At 48.4% G+C, this 20,384-nt stretch overlaps 8 protein-coding genes across 8 annotated transcripts; 3 read left to right on the forward strand and 5 right to left on the reverse strand.

Annotated features, from left to right (window-relative positions):
- Positions 1-179: 179 nt before the first annotated feature.
- EDB82DRAFT_490905 (uncharacterized protein) lies at positions 180-4,297 on the reverse strand. The gene has a single exon (XM_025726456.2). It carries the CDS (start codon positions 4,102-4,104, stop codon positions 436-438), a length of 3,669 nt encoding a protein of 1,222 aa, XP_025588339.2. The 5' UTR covers positions 4,105-4,297; the 3' UTR covers positions 180-435.
- Positions 4,298-4,443: 146 nt separating this feature from the next.
- On the forward strand, positions 4,444-5,248 carry EDB82DRAFT_490907 (uncharacterized protein). Its single transcript, XM_025726445.2, has 2 exons — positions 4,444-4,938; positions 5,021-5,248. Exons 1-2 carry the CDS (start codon positions 4,828-4,830, stop codon positions 5,228-5,230), a joined length of 321 nt encoding a protein of 106 aa, XP_025588338.1. The 5' UTR covers positions 4,444-4,827; the 3' UTR covers positions 5,231-5,248.
- EDB82DRAFT_490909 (Eisosome component PIL1-domain-containing protein) lies at positions 5,249-7,013 on the reverse strand. The gene is made up of 5 exons (XM_025726433.2): positions 6,653-7,013; positions 6,535-6,592; positions 6,344-6,477; positions 6,109-6,292; positions 5,249-6,056 (listed from the first exon to the last, which is right to left on the reverse strand). Exons 1-5 carry the CDS (start codon positions 6,707-6,709, stop codon positions 5,431-5,433), a joined length of 1,059 nt encoding a protein of 352 aa, XP_025588337.1. The 5' UTR covers positions 6,710-7,013; the 3' UTR covers positions 5,249-5,430.
- Positions 7,014-8,461: 1,448 nt separating this feature from the next.
- EDB82DRAFT_442277 (uncharacterized protein) lies at positions 8,462-12,843 on the forward strand. Its single transcript, XM_025726422.2, has 2 exons — positions 8,462-9,632; positions 9,692-12,843. The coding sequence occupies exons 1-2, from the start codon at positions 8,946-8,948 to the stop codon at positions 12,479-12,481; spliced, it is 3,477 nt and encodes a 1,158-aa protein (XP_025588336.1). The 5' UTR covers positions 8,462-8,945; the 3' UTR covers positions 12,482-12,843.
- A 174-nt stretch (positions 12,844-13,017) lies between these two features.
- Positions 13,018-14,464, forward strand: EDB82DRAFT_490912 (B-cell receptor-associated protein 31-like-domain-containing protein). The gene is made up of 4 exons (XM_065608382.1): positions 13,018-13,268; positions 13,339-13,424; positions 13,482-13,637; positions 13,705-14,464. The coding sequence occupies exons 1-4, from the start codon at positions 13,248-13,250 to the stop codon at positions 14,081-14,083; spliced, it is 642 nt and encodes a 213-aa protein (XP_065465854.1). The 5' UTR covers positions 13,018-13,247; the 3' UTR covers positions 14,084-14,464.
- On the reverse strand, positions 14,309-16,233 carry EDB82DRAFT_91610 (uncharacterized protein). Its single transcript, XM_025726400.2, has one exon. The coding sequence runs from the start codon at positions 15,968-15,970 to the stop codon at positions 14,534-14,536; it is 1,437 nt and encodes a 478-aa protein (XP_025588334.1). The 5' UTR covers positions 15,971-16,233; the 3' UTR covers positions 14,309-14,533.
- Positions 16,234-16,496: 263 nt separating this feature from the next.
- EDB82DRAFT_472381 (uncharacterized protein) lies at positions 16,497-17,443 on the reverse strand (the record flags this gene model as incomplete). The annotated part of the gene is made up of 3 exons (XM_025726389.1): positions 16,497-17,049; positions 17,124-17,256; positions 17,332-17,443. 3 exons carry the CDS (start codon positions 17,441-17,443, stop codon positions 16,497-16,499), a joined length of 798 nt encoding a protein of 265 aa, XP_025588333.1.
- A 267-nt stretch (positions 17,444-17,710) lies between these two features.
- EDB82DRAFT_91909 (uncharacterized protein) lies at positions 17,711-19,813 on the reverse strand. Its single transcript, XM_025726378.2, has 4 exons — positions 19,802-19,813; positions 19,719-19,744; positions 19,207-19,667; positions 17,711-19,157 (listed from the first exon to the last, which is right to left on the reverse strand). Exons 3-4 carry the CDS (start codon positions 19,327-19,329, stop codon positions 17,838-17,840), a joined length of 1,443 nt encoding a protein of 480 aa, XP_025588332.1. The 5' UTR covers positions 19,330-19,667; positions 19,719-19,744; positions 19,802-19,813; the 3' UTR covers positions 17,711-17,837.
- Between the last annotated feature and the right edge of the window lie 571 nt (positions 19,814-20,384).

Genomic DNA, 20,384 nt, shown 5'->3' on the forward strand with positions numbered 1-20,384 from the left:
AAGATGTTCAAACGAGGTGACAAATTGTTACTTTTGGGTGAGGCGTAGTTTGTACCTTTCGCAAATACCAAACCAATGCCTGATAGATGGCACGTGAGCTGCGTGTTGCCTTTTCTGCCGGGGTTTAACCTCCACTTTAGTGCCTAATTGAACAACGGCGCCTCTCGGATGACGTCCGCGCCGTCATGGCTAATAGCAAGCCCGAGTTATTTCCATCGCCATCATAACTTCATTTCATGATGTCAAGGAAGGGGTTGTTTCTGCAAACTATCCTGTTTATCATGCTTCTTTGCAAAAACATCAGAAAACATATCGGTTTCTTTACTACTACATGTTCATTGATATGCAGGGATTATTACAAGTCTGGAACATAACCAATGTACCCTTCTAAAAATGATCCAGCCATTTCCTTGAAGAAAGCTCCAATTCTAAAACTTATGAAGCCTTCGCTCTCTTTCCACGACCCTTGCTTGTAGTTTGCTCCCCTTCCTGTTCGTCATCTTCCTCGCCATCTTCTTCGACTTCTGCTGCCCTAGTTGCGTTCCTTCTCGATCCCCTCTTTCGCTTCCCTCCACCGTTTGCAGAGCTCTGTAGCTCCTCGCCTGCAACATTCGCTCGTAGACGATCTACCGCAGCCGTCATGCGTTTGCTACCCTGCGTTCTCTGCCTCGGCGCGAACATATCCTTGGCTCCAGCTCCGACACTGCCTCCGAAGAACCTGGTGATGTTGCTCTGCGTACCTTCACGGTCTCGCTTGTTCATGTCTTTGATAACCGGCACAAGCACTTCGTCTGTACGCTCCTTACTCCAACCAATGGTAGCCATCAAAAATTGCCGTAGCCCCTCCACGTCCGGCACACCCCACTGAAAGTTTTCATTGCTGTCATCAACCTCTGGGTGAAGGTAAGCATCGTAAACAGCGGGGCTAGGGAAGCCCGGCTGTAGAAAGAGCTTAGTGCCTTGTGATTTGCGAAACTTCTTGCGGAAGGGAGTCGAAACATCGGCATCCTTAGGCCGTGTTTGTGACTGCACTGATTTCCACCATTCGCGAAAGTTCTCCAGCCCAGATTTACCAGGGAACTCGGAGAGGATCTCTACTGCTGTAACTGGACCTACTCCAGGTAGCCCTTCGGTGTAATCAGAGCCAAGCAGATGAGCAAGCGAGATAAGTTGGTCGCGTGTCAAGGATAACTCGTTCTCAATGTCGTTCATCAGGTAACACTCTACAAATTTGTTGCTGTTGAACATATTTTTGTAGACTCGTGTGCCGCCAAACAAGAAGGTATCTGAATCATCCGTCACAATGCCATCGACTAGCCCAAGCTTGACCAGCTCGGCACATTGTGCTTCAGCTTCCATGGGAGCCGTGATATAAGGGATGCCGAACAATCGGAGCAGAGCTTGACACTCTGTGATCATGACTTGGGTCACCTCATCGGCATCTCGACGGTCTTTCTTCTGTTGAGTTCGAAGGGCACGTAATTCTCTTTCATAGTCCTCTTTGTTCTGCTCAGCCGTCTTGTTGTTCAGCTCGCTAGCGAAACGGGCATGCTCTTCAGATTCCTCGGCCAGTGATGCCAAGAGCTCCTCATCACCAGGGTCACTGAATTCGTCATACTCTATGTCGTCAAAGAGGCCATCGTCTTCTTCAAGATCAGGCTGCTGGGCTCCCTCATTTGCTAAGGGTACGCCAATAGAAGAAAGCTCCTTAAATATGGGCGTAGGGCTTTTTTCTGCTGCGACTTCAGTCATTGCATTCGTAGGCACCACGTCCTCGAATTCCGGTTCAGGTGACTCTGATCTCTCGGATTGATCCCTTGTTTCTTGCACCGGAAGGTGAACTGAGTCTACCAGAGTGCGGTCTGCAAGCACTTCGACCTCAGGCAGAGACGTGCGCTCCATGGTTTCCTCTGGGGCCTTTTCTGAAATAAGTTCTGGTTTTTCAGACTGGGGTGAAGCTTTCTTGGTGGCTTCAGGCTCGTCAACTTCAGCAATATTCATCTCCTTTGGAGACACCTTGGGTGGTGGAGCTTTGTCGAGGACCTCAATGTCGCTGTCATCGTCTGATGAGGAGTCAATATGAATCAGCTGGTCCTGCATGTTCCGACGATAAAGTCTCTGCTCTTCCTCAGCCGCCAGCCTGTCTGCGTTGTTGATCTCACGTTCTGCATCATTTTGCTTCTTGAGCGACTCTCGGATATCTGTGTCATCTACCATCCACGGTGGTAAGGGTTTGGGTGCGTTCTCGTCCACTAGCTCTCTCTCAAAACCACCAGCCATGTCGTCCTCTTCATCATTCTTCGGAACTGGGGCTTCATCTGTGACCTCGGCTTTCTTGCTTGGTCCGGCCACCTCAGTCTTCTTCTTTCTAAATACAGAAGAGCGCCAATCAAGTTTAGCAAATGGCAATGGGCCGTCAAATGGATTCTTCTTGTTTTCAATAACAGGCACGAACGTTGCTTTGGGTTTCGGCTGCGGCTTCTTCTGCATCCTTGCCTTTGCGAGCACCGTCTGCATATCCTCATCACTATCACTATCGGCAGCGGCACCACGCTCTTGTCGCTTAGGCACAGCAGCGCTTGCTCGGTTGTTGACGATATGAGCGATCATAGAGCCTCCCTTGGCTGTGATAGGCTTTTGTGACTCAACAGACTTTTGTGTCCATTTTGGTGCTTCGGCAGGGACATCTTCGAAATCTTCGTCTTTTTCTGGTTCTAGTTCAACCCCATGCTGTTTTTGGAGCGACATGGCGATTGCGCGATTGAGATCATCCTCCTCATCAGCTTGAAGCGGGTCTTCGGGCGGTTCCTGTAATAAAGTATCTGTGCTTTCGACATTACCACCGACAAAGAGCGATCCCTCTTCCCGTTCTGTTGACTCTTTCCGATGGCCACAGTGAAATTGTCGACGTCGTGTCGCTGCGTCTTGAGCTTCTTGATAGCTAGCTATTTGCGAGGCAGAGGGCTTTGGTAATCGATTGAGACCTTCAATAGGGACGTCCTCGAAGTCCTCATCCTCGTCTTCTTCGTCTTCTTTGGACTGGTATTGAACTTGGATGGCGTCCACGTCAATAGGTTTATGTGCTTCTCCAACATCCTTATCCCTGCTAACCACACCCAGTGCCCATCCTCCTTCTGCACCATCATTCTTCACGAGGATGTACTCGCGGTTCTTTTCGCCGGCAACTCTTGCATTGACTCCAAGAGTGAGGTCGGTACCAGTCATGCCCACTTCGTACATAAGACGTTGAGTAAGGTGGTTGCGCTCCTTGACTCTGTCGATTTGAAATTTGGAGAATGCCATGCGATCTGGGAACATTTCTTCCAGTTGTTCCTTACTAAGGCCCATTCTCAGTCGACTTCGGAGCCTCGCTGCATTAAGAATATTGTATCGATCGGCGGCGGGAAGACTTTTGAAAAACTCGCCATCAAAATCGATCTTGCTAAAGTCGTAAAGATTGATGTCCTCTCCTTCGTGAAACTGTCGCGCGTATTCCTCCAGCTCCTCTACACTCATGATTCGCGGATCCTCGGGCTTCCCCATTGCTGCGATACCACCTCCATCGAGGTCAGGTAGGTGGTAGGCATCTTGTCTTCGGAATGTCCTTCCCTTCTGTCGTTCCTGCTGTGACATGAGAGCCTCATCGTCGTAGACGAGCTGGCTAGCTTCAGGAATCACCTCCTGTTGCTCCTCCTCCCTGGCTGATATATCGCGTTCTCGGTCCCTTCGCCTGCGATCTTGGTCCTCTTCCGCGATTCGCTGCATCTGTACCGCCAAGAGCTTGCCAGCGGTTCGAGCAGCATCTTCGCGACGACCTTCACGCCTTCGCTTTCGATGTTGGATAGTCTGTCGCTTGAGTACAGGGGCACCGCCATCAAAGACAAAAACTGGTTGAATACCGAACCATAGGAGTTTGCATATGCGACGAAAGAAACCAACGACATGGGAATTGCGCAAAGCATTTCCCTCCTTGTCGCGTACAGCTTTGAGAAATTGGTAGATCCAAATCGAGGCATCTACTGCAAGCCGCTTACGATTGAGAGTTGCTAGGTTTGTCGGTCGAGCGCATGGTTGCACGACCGTCCAGAGGCCGTTCACACCCATGATGGATTATGACCGTGAATTAATAGAGCCCGTGGTGTCCGGAGGCACAAGGCCTTATACTCAAGGGATGCGCCCTCGTTCGGTGAAATTAATGGTCATGTTCTGACTGAGGTTAATATGAGTTAACAGTCCAGCTTGTGTGCAGCCAATTGTTAGAGGGAAGAGTGAGTAGACTTCAACATTGTTTCGCGCAAAGGATGATGATAGAATTCACGTCTGCCTGCGGAACGGACTGCAAGTGAATAACGTCAGCGTGGGGCTACCGCCGCTAATCCGCGGGCTTTAGCGTCCATCCTTCCCCTGTAGCAGAAGTTCCATACCTTATACCCATTCTCGATAATGGACCTCTCTCTCTCTCTCTCTCTCTCTCTCTCTCTCTCTCTCTCTAGTGTATATATATATATCTGTCAAGTACCTGTTGAACAGACATTCCTCTATATTCTTGGTATGGATAATTAAAACAACCATTACGTGCTTCAAGTTGTCCAATATATAAACACAATTCATAAAATGTTGACAAGAATTTTCTGTTTACTGTTAGCAATCCTCCTAAAAACCAAAACAGCCCTTAAACCCAGTCACCCTGTAGGAGCGGATTATTGTTACGCCCCAAAATACCCATTTTCTGTCCTCCCAAGTCAATGAGCCTAACATTCCCCACGCTCCCATCTAAGGCAGTCCTCGCAATCTTGATCGGGTTATCAAGCCATTCCCAGAGCCAAAATGAACCCGGATACGGCTCGGCAATATCTCGCGACAATATTGAACAAGAACCTTCGAGTATACACATCGGATGGCCGGTTGTTCTGGGGTTCGCTAAAATGCGCCGACCCTGTGAGTCTTTGCCTCTCAATACCGTGTAGCCTCTCGTGAAGAAGGCCCATCGATGAACTGCCTACTAACGAATAACCTGAAGGATAGAAATATTATCCTGGCTTATACGTATGAGTACCGTCAGCCATCATCCAGGGAACGTGCAAAGGCACTCGAGGAAGCAGACGGGGCATCTGTTAAAGTTGACATGACGTCTCGCTACTTGGGTTTAGTGGTCATACCAGGCCATCACATTGCTAAGATGGAAGTTGAGCAGTTCGCCAGTCAGGTGCGGGATGGTAGTTTCATGTGATGATAACGAATACAAATATAATATTAATCGTTAAAAGTACACTAAGGCTATCGCGAAAGAAAGTTATTGTACCCAAACAGAACAGCCCTTTTGCAACCTCCAGCATTAAGTTACCATCAACACCTTGTACAACCAAGATCGCGTTCCTGTAATTACTTCATCTCCAATATTCACTTTGCCACATCGATCATGAGCACGTTCTATGCGACAACAGCTTCCTGTGGGCGTCCACGAGATTCGCCGTTCAGGCCACCATCGCTGTCGAGAATGGAACCACGGGCATCCTCGTCTTCCTCTTCCTCTTCGCTGTCGAGGTCGCGGTCGCGAGCTGTCCAGGAACTACCATCGTTCAGGGGCATGTCCTGACCAGAGAGGTCATGTCCCTCACCCCTAGTGCGGATGTTGTTTCGGCGTCGCTGGGACAATGTGCGGGCACGAGTGGAAAGCTTGGAAGAGACGACGGCGTTGGAAGAGACCCAGGCGGTGAGAGCGTCCTCACAGTCTTGGATGATGGCCTTGCTAGCCTCATACCCATCATAAGCCTGTCGAGTTTCACCAGGTGTAACGGGAGTATCGTCGATAAGCTCGAGCAGGTGCTTTCCATAGCCAGCGATAATGGCAACCTTCTCACAATGCTCGCGGAGGGCATCGAACTGATAAGTATAGGCTGCCTTGACCTTCTCGCGTGTGATGTTGGAAAGCTGGGCCTCTGCAACGAGGGACTCGGCCTCAGCTCGAACGAGCTCCTGCTCGAGAACAACAATCTTGGGAGAGTTGGGCTCCTTGTACTTGAGCTGGGCAATCTGATCGGTAATCTTTTGCTTGCCTGTTGTCGGTGTCAGTAGATGCATGTGAACAGGAGCCTGGACAATCCTTACGGTCACGGCTGGGCTGAACGGAGGCCTCGATGTTACGGATGCTCTTCATAGTAACTCGGTATTGGTCGTATCGATCGACGTATTGGTCCTCGAGCTCACCAATCTCGTACAGCAGAACGCCGAGTTTGTCGGTAACGTCGGAAACGTCCTCATCTCCAGCCTCGCCCCAAATAGACAATTGTTGCTATACAGGTCAGTGGTGTCATTCCGTGTAAGTATAATTCCTTGGACATACAGCAACTTCCATTCGTTCACGGGCCACAGTCTCCAAGCTTCGCATCACGTTCTTTTCCATTTTGACTAGCGTGGAGAGTTTCTTGGCTAGGTCGGGGCCAAAGGCACCGCCTGCATTGCGACGAAGGGCATGGCCTGCATAGATATATTATTAGCATTACGGAATCCAGTATGGTGCGAGGATCAGCGTACCGAAGCTGCCCTTGAAGAGGCGACCGGACTTTGTGGATGAGGGAGGTGGTGGGGGGTTCTACGTCCAAGTCAGCATACTCGTTGTTGAATCATCATGATGGCTATGAGCACTACGCACCTGAAGTTGAGAGGCAGTAGGCGCCCGGGTCTGGCGCATAGAATAAGTGCGATGCATGATGATGGTGAAAATGCGACGAGCGACAAGCGGTGGAGCTGACAAGTAAAGGGTCCAACAAGGACAGGCAGGGGATAAATATTATCGGGATCGGGTGGGGATTAATAGAGCTGAGAAGCAAGGATAAAGATGGATGTCGGGAAAATCATAAAGGAAATCGTGGCCGGGAAGCTGGGAACGTTATATGAGGGAGTCCAAGAAACTGGGCAATGCTTGGTAGTGCTACAGTATGTGTGTTGCTGCGGAGAACAAGATCGTCACGGCTTTATGGGGGAGCTGAGAACGACGTCATCCAAACTCCACCTCGTCTGAATTGGACGGTAATGAGGATGTTCGATACAGACGGGCGCTAATCATTAGTGTATTGTGTACAACGCAGCCCCTGGTGATCACCACATTCTTCGAGGTACCACTACCTCACGTCAAGCAATGTCTCAGGTCTACGTCTTGCATTTTCTTTCTTATCCTAACCATACGCCAAGAATCCTCGCTCGCCTGTGCATCCGGAGAGGGACCCCCTTGAGCTGGCTGCTGGCTGACCCATCCCGGATGCGGTTGATGCCCACCAAGCTTCGGTCGAATCCAGTCCTGCGCTAGTGAGTCTCTAAGATGAAATATGACGATATCACGGCATAAGTTTTGGGGTTCTTGACATGTTCACTGGCTAGGGGGAAGTTGAAGTGGTTTTTAGACTGAACGATCGTTCGGCAGTCTCCAGTCCGGAAAGATCAACAAACAAGGGGTATTTTTCGATCTGTCCAAGTTAAATTACCTCAAGGACTTCTCACATGTTTGTTTGGTGTGGTTAGTTCCGTCGAGATGTCGTCGTGAAACAGGGTCTTTCCGTAGCTAGCAGATCTTCAAGAGGCATCCAACGGATAGAAGGTTCAGACATCTAGAAAATTGTTCTGTTCTTGAAAAGGTCAGACTTGAAAATTTTCGAAGACATGGACCAAGTTTGTAGTAATCCTGATAATTATGGTGGATATCTGAACTTGTCGAATGTATTCTGTAGTGTTGGTAAGATATCAATCTTGGACTCATGGAAGACATGCAAAGAAAGTTAGATGGGTTAAGTGAAACAGCCATAAATAATCACCGGGCATAACAATAAAAACCATCCTTAAAAACTTTCGATGTCTTCAAATCCCATTGAACATGCTGAGATCATTTACTATACTACCAAAGGCAAGATAAATACGGCCGAGGATTTTGTTGTATTGCAAATCGTAAAAGAGTACCTACCTGGGATTAGAGCATCCGGCAATTCCGACGTTCACGTGAGACAGCCCGACTTAGCGACTTAGACATCACGAAATTCAACGACCAAACAACGGCAAGAGTCGATTGAAATCGAACAAAGGCAGCGATTGAATTGTTAGTATTGTTTAAATTTCTTTGCACTTTTACAATCGCATGTTCGATTTTCTCGGATATTCGCCAGCTCACTTATATCCATTGACTTGACACAGGATTCACGTAAGCTCCATGAACGATATACAACCATGGAAATAAATCCAAGTGCTGAGAACGAAGTCAAGTTTGAAATAAATACTATCCAGTATCAATATTTGTTTATATAGGCACCCAGGTAGTAGTACTATGCTCAATTAATGGACTTCAATTGGGGTCGCTGACAGGGGAATCTTCAGGCCTCAGGACCAATTGAAAGACGCTAATGTCGATTAGTGAGCGCGCTCCCCTGTCAACATCCCCTGCAGTCTCCTCTCAACGCGTATGTCTAACATTATTCATTCATCTTTCGTTCGTCTCGGATTTCAACGACAACACAACGGCCATCAAATGATATCGTTTTAATTGTGCGGAATCTGGCAAATACGCTGCAGCGCAACAGTCTATTTGGTTCCTTGGTTAATACGCTTCAAATTGCGCTTCTCGTTCCGCCTATTGCTTCTCCTTGCAAAATCCAAATTTTAATCTGTCCACACGCGTCTCTTTGGCTAGACGAAGTCGTGTTTCCTTGTTTCGTCTATTCACCGGCTTACCTACAAAGGTGCTGCCCACCACAACGAGATTACAAACTGCAGGTCGCAACAGTCTCTCTTTAATCCTGATTCTTCTAGCCGTCTTTCAAAGCAACCGTTTCTTTGAAGAATGGTAGTTGCGAGTCAAAGAGAGGGGCAATCCTAAAGGGAAACCTTACTTGACAACGACAGTCCTGTCTGGACCTACCTACCTTACTTAAACTTTTGAGGCAAAACAATTAGCCGCAATCATGGCTACTCAACCCACCTCCATCAACGCGAGGCCCATCACCATCGATTTGACTGTGGATGAAGACAGTGACAGATCTGACTATATTCAAAGGTCATCGTCGTCGCCTGTCCATCCCACAGACACTTTTACCACCCAGGCGCGTTTTGCCCCCAACTTTTCTACCGAACGACATCCATCATCAACCCATGCACCTGTCAGCCCGCCTAAGATAAATCGAACCTCATCCTCCATCACCGCCATCCAGGACAAGCAGCATTCCACTGAGCCGCCACGTCCATCACCTCCCGTACTCAAGATTGAGCAGAACGTGACCCAAGTAATTGCTACTCTCGACGATGCCGACAGTATGGCAAGACTGTCTAGAGTGACAACTTCCAACGTGGCATCTCGTCAGGTGACGCCAGCACTTGAACAAGATATGGATATATCATCACAAGAACCCCAGCCCACGTCTCCCAAGTATCAGACGCCCAGAAAACCCGAATGGGATGTTGCTGCTGTCGCTGAAAAGTTAACTGAATATCGCCAGGATATCAGAAATGGACACAGTCGCATGACTTCTTTCATCATTGAATCTACACAACCCATAGAGCGACGCAGTCTCACTGGCAGCAATCTCTTCGCCGGACTCACCAGCAAGTCTATGCCGGCGAAGAAGGGCGAAACGATGAAAATCAAATCCAAGGTATTTGATATCAAACGAAATTTGTCTCGGCAGCACTGACATTTTTTTCTTCTCAAAAGGAGCATACTAGTACTAAACTTAAGAACAACAAACGGGAGGATCATCACATGATTGTACGAATTCAAACGGATGAAGAGCGTGTACCGCGGTATCGTTTTCACCATGTGGAAATCAAAAAGAACATTCTCACACCCAATACCATGCTGACATTTGTACCCCACTTGAGGGATCTCGAGACCTCAGAAGAGTACAAATACAACATATGGTTGCAGGAGTTGGAGGACATTGATCGAAAATCCGGTTTCAAACCCATGAGTCGCGAAGAAAAGTTGCGCATAACTGTACGGTCCGAATTCGCATCGACTGTCCTGCTCTATCTGGAGAGCTGGTTGGACAAGCTTTCACTGCCTGGCTGCGACAAATCAACCCTCATCCGCTACATGGCAAGTCGCGAACCCGATAATGCAATCACCCCCAGACAAAAGTCTGACATTCTGAACTCGCACCGCCCAGCTGGATCGACCACCCCGCCAGGGGCAAACAGGGCTGCTGATATATTTACCGAAGCATTTCATCGCGTCTTCCATCAGGGCCAACCTCCAAACAAACAAATTGAGCTTCGCGATGTTCTTCTTCTGGATGAATCAGTTGACAGCATCATGGAAACCAAACCTACAGCGAAGGACGGCTCCAGTTCGCAGAAAGAAAACGAGCATGAGGCCATCGAGTACTGGCTGGGTACTTATTCAATTCTCGGTTGTCTCATTTGCTTTAGTCATTCTTGCGAACATGGTGAATATGATGCGCAGAATTGTAAACGCACCCTTTCGATGCTTCCTCGCCTTTCAGAAACTCTCAAGCGGAGACGGCGCATACCTCATGAAGAAGATGCCGATATCGATATGATGAATGGTCACTCACGCCTCTGCAGACGGAACTGCTATCAGTCATCGCCTCGCCCTGAGGCATGCTCGGTTCAGCGACCCTGGAATGAAGAAGAACAGTACGTCTTACGTTCTGTCGTCGCAACAACCGATCACAGCCAAGTCAAGAAAGATCCCTTCTGCTTGGTCGCCCAACTCCTTGACCGCGACTGTAGTGGTGTCTTTAACGAATATTGTCGGATGGGAATATCTCTACCCCCACCGGAGCCAGCGAGAAAATTGCAAAGGCGAACGGTCACTTGGTATGATCGGTACAAGAAAGTACTAATTGGAGATTGGGAGGGTCACACCAAAACCCATAAGTACCAAACACGCGAGATTTTTGAGCCCTGTTCTCATGAAGGCCCTTGCACCTTGGACAGCTGTGTCTGCGTTCAACAAAATCTTCTCTGCGAAAAGTTTTGTGGATGTAGCGTTGAGAACTGTGCCTACAAGTTCACTGGCTGTGCCTGCCACTCACAAGGAAAAACATGCTTTAGTAAACAGAAGGACAGGCCATGTGTTTGTGTGCAGCTGAACCGCGAATGCGACCCGGATGTTTGTGGGACGTGCGGTGTACTGGACAGGGCTGATCCTGAGAACGCCGACGACGAAGTTCTACATTCTACTGGCTGTCAGAACTGCTCTCTTCAACGTGGTCAACAAAAGGGCCTCGCTTTAGGTCAGAGTCAACTTGAAGGTGTCGGGTACGGACTGTTCACGATTGAGCCTATCGCTCAAGACGATTTTATCATTGAATACGTCGGAGAGTTGATTACCCATGACGAAGGTGTACGACGAGAAGCCCGACGGGGAGATGTGTTTGATGAAGAATCTAATATCTCCTACGTTTTCACTCTTTTGGAAGCTGAAGGCATCTGGGTGGACGCTGCCACGTACGGCAACTTGAGTCGTTACATCAACCATGCCTCGGAGAGTGACAAACGCGGGTGCAACATCACGCCCTGCATTCTCTATGTAAATGGCGAGTACCGAATCAAGTTTTCAGCTATGCGTGACATCGCAGCTGGAGAAGAACTCTTCTTTAACTACGGAGAGAACTTCCCTAACCTGACAAAGAAGCTACTCGACCATAAGACGGGAGAGAAGTCGGGCGAGGGTAAGAAGCGAACGCGACGACCCAATGGGGAAGGAGTCGCCAGAAAGGCCCCCAAAACGGACAAGAAGAAGCCTGGAAAGGGGAAGAAGACCCAAGAAGTCCTTTATGAAGATGATTTGACGGCGACACTTGGATTCACTCCGAAGCCGTTGCGCAAACGTAAGAAGGGCGCTCTCGACGAGGACTCAGAAGAAGAGGAATATCATCCTACCGGGACAGATGCATCTCTCGTGGAAACGCCATCTGATGGCGAGTCAGATTATGAAACTGGCAAGCCATCGGCTGCCAGGTTCCGAAAACGTGCGCGACCAGCTGCAAAGGCAATTGGCTCAGATCAAAGTGGTAAACCTCGAGGAGATGTCAAAACTCGAGGCAAGAGAGGAGGGGCCAGACCTGGCAGTGGTCGACCTAGAAAATACCCCCGGAAGCCCACTTCAGCTCCGACAACCGCAACAACTAGATTATCGGCGTCGGTGTCGGAGGAAACAGAACAAACAGAAGAGCAAACGGACAAAAATATCGTGGTGCCAGATACGATTGTGCGGCCGGTGGTACCACCGCAACCACAGTCTATGGAAATTAATGATAACATGGAAGATGCGACGCCTACAGAGGAATCCGCTGAAGAATCCAGACGGCTTCGGATTCAACTGGAGGAAGACAACAAGAATCATGATGATGATGATGATGACGACGACGACGACCAAGACGTCGTAGTTCGTTCGCGCATCGATAGAGTCGCTAGGAATCGACGTCTACCAGCCAAGTTAAGAGATGATGGAGATTGGATGAGCGCCAGCCAGTGATCTGGGTAGGGAAGCTTGAATAATAGGTCTGGGTTCGTTTTAAATAGACGTTGACGGCACATGTTTGCGGTAGCTCGAACTGGGATTGGATTTCTGGCTTGGGCAAGCAACAGCCTGAGGGGCTAAAGCATCAGACAAAGAGAAAGAAAGAGAAAGAGATAGCTACGTGATATAATAAATACGACGGTCGAGATTCTCGTCCTTGACGCACACAGGTTGACTAATCTGTTTTTTCCGCAAGTACACATGCTGTTTGAGACACTAATAAGTCCTTTTTGAAGTATCTCTTGATGGGCTTGTCGTGTCAAGAATGTTCTGATATCATATGTATAGATTATGTTTTCATAAATGAATAACACGGGTAGATCTGCACTAGTATCAAAGCGTGCTAGATAAGTCTTTTGTGAAGCTTGTGCCCCACATGCCACCTTTAGCGGCCAGTAGCCTCCAGCCACAGGCGATGACGTTGTCGATTCGGAAGAGGGAAGTAGCGTAGTTAACTGGTGCTCGACTGGGAACAGCTTTCCCAGCTTTTACCAGGTTCAGGTCCAAACTGACCACCTTTGCCATTCGTCCTCCCTCCTACAAATACGAAGGCCTCGCAACTGGAAAGCTTTTCTTTCCCCTTGCAATCATTTGATTTTCCTCTCTTGACATCCCCTCAAAACCTCACGAACTCGACTCTCAGAAAGCTCTCTCTGAGCTTCTCAATTCTCGCATACGAAACCACTTTTTAGCTGTTTACCCCTCGTCAGCCACCGTCACCATGACGCTCTACTACACTCTTGTATGTTGCCTACATCGCGACATGGAGCTTCAATCTTTTCGAAAATGGAGTCGCTAACTGTGGCAATCAGGTCTTTATGCTTCTCGTCTTCGAGATGGGGCTCTTCATGCTCCTGGTCTTCCCCATGCCCTTCAACGTCAAGCGAAAGATCTTTACGTACGTTATCACGAAGTTTCTTTCACTCGCGTAGCACCGCGCTAACAGCAGCAACAGCTTCATTTCAGAGAACCCCGTCGTAGCCAAGATTCAGTATTGGATGAAGATTACCTTCATCTTTATCCTGATCCTCTTTGTGGACAGCGTGAACCGTGTCTACCGTGTCCAGCTCGAGCTCGCCGCTGCCTCCGAACAGGCCAAGCACGGTGGAGGGTATGTTACCCCACGCAACCGCGACACTACAATTGGCCATGTTACTGACTTTTACTCTCGCTTACAGTGCCGCCGTCATGGGTCACGAGCGTCTCGAAGTCCAGGCTCGCAAGTTCTACTCGCAACGCAACATGTACCTTTGCGGTTTCACCCTCTTCCTATCACTCATTCTTAACCGTACCTACGTCATGATCATCGAGGTGATGCGTCTTGAGGACAAGGTCCGCTCTTACGAGGGTACCAAGGAGAACACCAAGGAGGCCGAGAAGCTCGCTGCCGCCGGTAAGCCCGGTGAGCTCGCCCGTCTCCGAAAGGAGCTTGAGCTCAAGGAGCAGGACCTCAAGACCCTCAAGAAGCAAAGCGAGCAGCTCCACAAGAGCTACGATGAGCTCAGCGACAAGTACGCCGCTACCCAGCAGACCGGCGAGGGCAGGAAGGGTATCTAAGAAGTGTACCACGTACGCTATTTCTACCAAAAGATACCTGCCCACTCAGTAATGTTGATAACCTATTATTGACTTGGCTCGGTTAAGGATCATGGGTGAAGTCTGTGCCTGTCAGGGCGCCCACAACGAACAGACCCCCACCAAAAGAAGCGGAAGATGTAAAATAACGGGTATATCGGTTTCGAGGTCAAGCATAGGCGCAAAGTTGGCGATCGGACGTGTATAGGACGATCAACCATTTGAGATTGTATTCGAATTTTCATACTTATAGAATTTTGATGTTGGATCGGCCGTCTCGGTGTTTTCAGTCACCAGGGTCTGGCGTGTGCAAAATATCACTATTCAGACCATATTTTTTCACTACCGTATGTGATATGAGCGTCTCAATCCAAATGAATTATCATTACCTACATAATACTAGATACAAACTATGTACAATGGACGAATGATTCAATACCCTATGTCGTACTTTTCGGGAAACAAAACACCATTGGCCATCTCTAACACAGCGTATTCAACATCGTCTTTGGCTTCATCCTCATCCCATGGCAGAAGACCCATGGCTCGCATACCATCCACACCTCCTGCTTCGCCAACCTCTCGTATAGCCTGCTCACCTCCTATAGCTACGTCGCCAGTGAGGGCACCAGTAAAGTCGGGTCCTGGTTCGCCTTGTAGGAATCCCTTGCGCTGGTGGGCCAGGTAGAGTGCATTCGTCTGAGTTAAAGGGCAAGCTGGAAGATATACAATCGTCGTGGCAGGTATATCTGGGCGGTGGCGACGGTCAAGAGCATATACAGCATCCGGATGCCAGACAAGATAGTCTCCTGGTTCAAGCTTTGGTATTGGAATCATGCTTCGATCCAGTTGGAGGTGAGGATGTAGAGCCCTGTTGAGCTCTTGCGTGTAGGACGGCAATGCCCCTTGAATTACAGACGATGGCGGCTCCTCAAGGATCCAATTCTCTGGTAATAGGAAGTCTGAGCCTGAGGGCGAAGAGTTTCTGGGAACAAAAAAAGGTCGGAGGAGAAGGTACGCAGTTGTAAGACGAATCATCGGACACAAGAGAAGGGTACCTTGGCCAAAAGGAACATCACTCAAAGCAACCCAGCCCTGGAACATGCGGAACATGCTGCAAGAACCATCACCGTTGTATAAATCACTCGTTACCTTTAGTCGAGTACTGCTCTCCCATGGTTCCCAGTCTTCCCAGCGACCATCGAAAATGGGTTGATAAGTTCCAGCTGAACCATATCCGTCAGGCTCCCAACGTTCTACGCTCCCTCCATCGACATAAACGCTGAGGGAACATGCCTCATCCTCTGGTGTTCTGATTCTCATGCGGTCGGCATAGCTGACAGGAAAGTTGGGGCTCACAAGTGCTTCTGGGTCGGACGAGTGCCATAATCTCATCAAGAAACGTTGAGTATAAATGATGTTCTGGTGTGCCCGGGCTTTGATTTGTCCAGAAGACCAATAGACACCATAAAGATGAGGATCATGGGTTGGAAGCCGTCGAGCTCGAGGATGTTCCAAATGGGCTTCCGTCTCTGCCTCCCATTCTGCAGCGAGACTACGGGGTATCACGTTTCGAACAACTGCGACACCACGGTCCTTGAGTGCGGAAGAGAAGGAATTCGCCACAGAAGGGTTTTTAAGATCTTCAAAGTTGACGGAAGGGTAGATATCAGGGCCTGCCTTGGCAATGATGTCGATTTCGGCCTTCAGCTCTAGTAGTAGTCTTGTCCAGCCGGCCTTGATTTGATCTTGTTTACCCTCGATGAGATCCTTTTTGATCCGTGCGAACCGGGAAGGCAGGGGTATGGGTTCAGTAATCTGAGCAAACATGCTGCTTGAAGGTCCATGTCTGTGACCCTTTGGTGCCATATTTTGAAGCTTGTATGTATCGGAAATAGCAGATAGGTAGGTTGCACTGAACCACTGTTGGTTGGTTTAATTATGTGTATATTGTAGGAGAGAAGAAGCGAGATCAACTATTTAAGTAAAAGAAGAGACGGATTTTGATGGCCACTTGGGGAAACCCCTCGATATGCTCGATTCGTGAGGTGTACAGCTTTTATACACACAGCCGACATGGCTCGTCACCAATTCACGGCGGATTTCATCAACCAGGCACTGAGCAATTGATTTCAACATATGACCCCGTCGTCTGGCGGAAATTCTTCGGTTGTGAACTTGTTATTCTTCGGATTGACGCTATCACGGCCCGGGTATCCGATCCTTCGAGATATGCCGTCTTGATTGCCTCGGTCAGCTTAGGGTGCTGTCGTGTAGCGACCAGCTGTGGAATCCGACAGGCTGGATCTGACAACCCTGCACCGGAGAACTTTGTAGGTGCATGTGAAGAGGCACGTCGCCTAGTTATGAGCGCTAGTTCATCATGTAGAACTAGCTAGGACTTGACACGTTTCGATCGACGAAGTGAAGGCTGCTCTTTGACGGCATTGTCCGCTTTCTTGGTCTCCTTTTCATCGACCTTCCTCTTCTTGGCTGGTGCTGTTGTCGATGTGCTCTCTTTCTCCTTCTTGACAGGTGCAGCATCATGCGATTGCTCTGTTGGATCCGGTTGCTTTATCAAGACATATGCAACCTTTTCTATGTCACTTGCTTTCACGCCAAGCCTATTTCGCAAGTCGTCAACTTCGGAGCATAGCATGCGATACTCCTTAGCATTATACTTGATAGGGTTGTGCTTCCCACTGCAGCATAGCCACCAGAAAGCCTCGTCAGCAAAGAAGATGACCCGACTTGCATCATGAACAGCTAAGAGTAAAGATGCTGTTGCGGGGCCAATGCCTCGAAGCTTGGTTAATACATCTAGAGTCGCCACAGTGTCTGTCTTTTCATCATAGATTTTAAGAGCTTGCTTGATGACATCTTGGGCATCATCTGGGCCATTAGATGAGACAAGTTTCATAAGTGTTGGCCTGAACTTTCCGTGACGTCTGATTGTTTGTTAACAAATGGTCAAGATATGGTACAGCTTTCCCGTTTGAGAATGAGAGGGCAGGTTACTTACAACTTCCACTCAACAAGGGTCTTGATGTCGTCAATTGTCATTGGGCGGGTTCTTTTGCCGGCATCAAAGTTATCCAGTGCTTCGCTGTAACGATATTCATCGAGGTCCTTGAGTGACTTCTGGCCATTCTTGACTATCATGATCGATGACTATCAGCCCGGTTTCTAATGGGGTATCGACTACAGTGCGTATTTAAGAGTCAACCTACCGCCTTTCTCGTCAGAGATTCTTTGAATAACAGACGGATATCGAAGAAGCAGTTGATTGAACTCCTCGAGACTGACTTTATCGGCTGAGACAATGGTCGATGAGGATGCCATTGTGTGGTATTGATTACACACGGTGGAAGAACACTTGATCCTGAGAAGTGACTGAGATGAGGGTGCAAGAAATTTGAACCGTTTTATTCTGTACTCAATGATTCTTTTACAAGACAGAAGTTGAGTTCTCGAAGAAACCATGAGAAAATGAGAGATAGTGCAGTTTTAGATTGCGAATGTAAGTTGAGAGTGCAGTTTCAAACGCGACGCGAAAGAAGGAAAGAGACTCGCACGGTGCGCGATGGTAACTTCCTGCTAGCCTCTATAAAATGCCATCAGAACTCTACACAGGCAAGCGCATACCTATTAAGCAACACTTGTTCATTCTTGTCACAATCCATAATTTCAAATTCGGACTTTATTATGCCAATAATAAACTTCAACATCTACAGCATCAAGCAATCCAGTTGTCTTCAACCTTGCCAACCAATTTCCACAACTTGTCAAAGGCATTTTCAGGATCATATTTCTTCTTTAACCCCACCAAGCGCTTTGAATGCGACCCAAATGCTTCCTCAGCTGAGATGTTCCCAGTGTTGGCATAGTTGAGGTAATTGCCAATGCCGTCCGCGAGGGTTTCGTCGTTATATCCCAACTTACGAACTTCATTTTGGAAAGTACGGTTGAACTGGCGAATTTCAGTATCGAGACCTTCATCCTCGTACTTGTACATGACGCCCATGATAAAGTACTTGCCACGCGAGTTGAAGGCTGTTGACTCGATAGGAACCTCCCTGATCTTTTGGTGTGGTATACATTCGATTATCACGGCAGATTCATTTGCGCTTGGTGTGCTCTCAGTGAACGCATGGAAGCGGTCGCGTATCGCCTCAGCGGTAGAGAGCTTCATGGGAAGGGTGAAGTTGGAACCACCAAGCAAGTATCGGCTTCCGGGGCCCATCTGGTCGTCTACAGCCTGATTCATTGCAGGATAAGGCATGGACCCGGCCTGTTTCATTATTGCCTCCATTTCCAAAATGGGGGCAAAATATTTGGGACCTTCTTCAGACGGGTTGTCTCCGACCTGGGCCATCCGCACAATAACAATAGGGGGTCTGGGTGCATTGGGATCTGGACCAGGAGGAACGTGTGCGAAGGCAACAAGGAGGATCTGTCTGCCATCATTGGTAGCTCCCCATGTGTTTGTGAAATCAATGATAGCTGGGAGTTTCTCAGGGGAGAAAAGGGCCATACCTCCCCAAATGTCTCCTTGTGGGTGGGCCTTGCTAGTGAACTGTGTCACAACACCAAAGCTGCTACCGGCACCTCTAAGTGCCCAGAAGAGATCTGGGTTTTCTGAGGCTGATGCGGTCACGATACTTCCATCTGCCAGGACAACTTGACATGCAATCAAGTTATCGATGGCCAATCCATGGATTCCACTCAAGATACCATAACCTCCGTGCAGGGTGAGGCCGCCGACGCCTGTGTGGGAGACAGTTCCTCCTACAGTGGCCAGTCCTTTGGCCCAAAGTGCTTCATCAACATCTTTCCACAAGCAGCCTCCCCCAAAGGTGATGGTTTGTGCGTCGGCGTCTACCGAGACATCACGCATGAGAGAAAGATCTAGGACCATACCCTCCGGCGACGGAGAGCTGGATGTCTGCGAGGAACTGTGGCCGCCTCCTTTGACATTGAACTTGATTCCATTCGAAGTTGTGAACTTGACTATGGCGCTGACTTCCTCAGCAGTCCTGGGTTGGGCTACAGCCGCCTACATGAGAGTAAGTTGTGTGGCATATAATAACGATACATCGACTTACAGCAGGCTTGACACAAGTGCGACTCCATCTTTCGAGACTTTGATCATATCCTTCGTCTCCTGGGAGTAGTAGTTTCCCTTGGACAAGCTTGTCACGCAGAGATGAGAACTTGCTTTGAGTCATGTTTACCTGAGAAGAAAAGTGTGACGATGGGGTAGGTGGATGAGAAAATGGACATTACAGAGCATCACAGCTGCCTTTTATATGTTCACGCATGATGGGGACACCAGCACTAACCATGACCCCGCTTACACCAAGACCAAATATAGAGGACCGATGCACAGAATAGGATAATCGAATCTGACTTGACTTGGTACAACAATCCTGAAGCTATCGCCTATTCGTCGACGTAGAAAGTTGAAAGGGGCACAGATATCTATGCGCGAATGCATGCAGTACGAGCAGAACGTGGCGTTATTGTCATGTCAGATATTGGCCGTCTATCTATAAAGAGGATTTCTCTTAGTCTCTTAGATGATGATTTGAGCATATGAACGTGTGTGAAGCACTACCTTTTGCACTATTGTGCAGGCTTGGACTAGTTAGAATGGTCAGCAGCCAAGTGAATTCTTCCGGCTTAGATACGGAGGCATACCAAGGAACCAAGTCAGACTGTGAGCCGCATGTAAGAGCTTCCTTCATGGTGTTGTCGTATCTGATAGGGCCGAGTTGGAGGTCAGTTTGGTAGCTGCTAACTTGGCCGGGTTATATGCCACTATACCCGCCACTTACACAGATGTCAGCTTACCCCATGATCTCATTCAAGGTTGTGTGTTTGGCAAAAGTCGGGGAAATCAATAGGCTTTGCCTAGGGCTTACTGAGACAGTTGCCGTGTGAGCCTAAAACGGACCCTTTGCTTTGGCATTATTCGTCTGTATTGGTTTGGTGGTGGCATGCATCAAAGGATTGCCCAATTGCCAGCTGGAATGTTTCAGAGACGTTGTGTTATTGAGGTATTCTATCTGCGTAAACCTATAGATAGTCAATCTCTATCTCTATCTCTAGACTGTTAATGACAGTATTAAACGGTAACCATATTGCCCCAGTTAATGGACCCTGTAGATTAATTGCTACTTATGGTTTTCTGGAACGGTCGAGACCCTGAAATGGACTAACTAACGAAGCGAAGCGCGTGAAAAAGTTGTAGGTAAACAAAAATAAATCAGCCCAATTGCTG

Source organism: Fusarium venenatum (assembly GCF_020744135.1).
Source record: "Fusarium venenatum strain MPI-CAGE-CH-0201 chromosome Unknown EDB82scaffold_1, whole genome shotgun sequence".
NCBI classification, from domain to species: Eukaryota; Fungi; Ascomycota; class Sordariomycetes; order Hypocreales; family Nectriaceae; genus Fusarium; species Fusarium venenatum.

What these genes read in the sequence shown, in the direction of transcription:
- EDB82DRAFT_490905 (XM_025726456.2), bottom strand. Translation starts at nt 4,104, where the DNA reads ATGGGTGTGAACGGCCTCTGGACGGTCGTGCAACCATGCGCTCGACCG.
- EDB82DRAFT_490907 (XM_025726445.2), top strand. Translation starts at nt 4,828, where the DNA reads ATGAACCCGGATACGGCTCGGCAATATCTCGCGACAATATTGAACAAG. An exon ending in CGCTAAAATGCGCCGACCCT is followed by an intron (nt 4,939 to 5,020) that starts GTGAGTCTTTGC and finishes AATAACCTGAAG; the next exon opens with GATAGAAATATTATCCTGGC.
- EDB82DRAFT_490909 (XM_025726433.2), bottom strand. Translation starts at nt 6,709, where the DNA reads ATGCATCGCACTTATTCTATGCGCCAGACCCGGGCGCCTACTGCCTCT. An exon ending in CTACTGCCTCTCAACTTCAG is followed by an intron (nt 6,593 to 6,652) that starts GTGCGTAGTGCT and finishes ACTTGGACGTAG; the next exon opens with AACCCCCCACCACCTCCCTC. An exon ending in CCTCTTCAAGGGCAGCTTCG is followed by an intron (nt 6,478 to 6,534) that starts GTACGCTGATCC and finishes ATATCTATGCAG; the next exon opens with GCCATGCCCTTCGTCGCAAT.
- EDB82DRAFT_442277 (XM_025726422.2), top strand. Translation starts at nt 8,946, where the DNA reads ATGGCTACTCAACCCACCTCCATCAACGCGAGGCCCATCACCATCGAT. An exon ending in CGATGAAAATCAAATCCAAG is followed by an intron (nt 9,633 to 9,691) that starts GTATTTGATATC and finishes TCTTCTCAAAAG; the next exon opens with GAGCATACTAGTACTAAACT.
- EDB82DRAFT_490912 (XM_065608382.1), top strand. Translation starts at nt 13,248, where the DNA reads ATGACGCTCTACTACACTCTT. An exon ending in TGACGCTCTACTACACTCTT is followed by an intron (nt 13,269 to 13,338) that starts GTATGTTGCCTA and finishes TGTGGCAATCAG; the next exon opens with GTCTTTATGCTTCTCGTCTT. An exon ending in GTCAAGCGAAAGATCTTTAC is followed by an intron (nt 13,425 to 13,481) that starts GTACGTTATCAC and finishes CAGCAGCAACAG; the next exon opens with CTTCATTTCAGAGAACCCCG.
- EDB82DRAFT_91610 (XM_025726400.2), bottom strand. Translation starts at nt 15,970, where the DNA reads ATGGCACCAAAGGGTCACAGACATGGACCTTCAAGCAGCATGTTTGCT.
- EDB82DRAFT_91909 (XM_025726378.2), bottom strand. Translation starts at nt 19,329, where the DNA reads ATGACTCAAAGCAAGTTCTCATCTCTGCGTGACAAGCTTGTCCAAGGG. An exon ending in GCACTTGTGTCAAGCCTGCT is followed by an intron (nt 19,158 to 19,206) that starts GTAAGTCGATGT and finishes ACTCTCATGTAG; the next exon opens with GCGGCTGTAGCCCAACCCAG.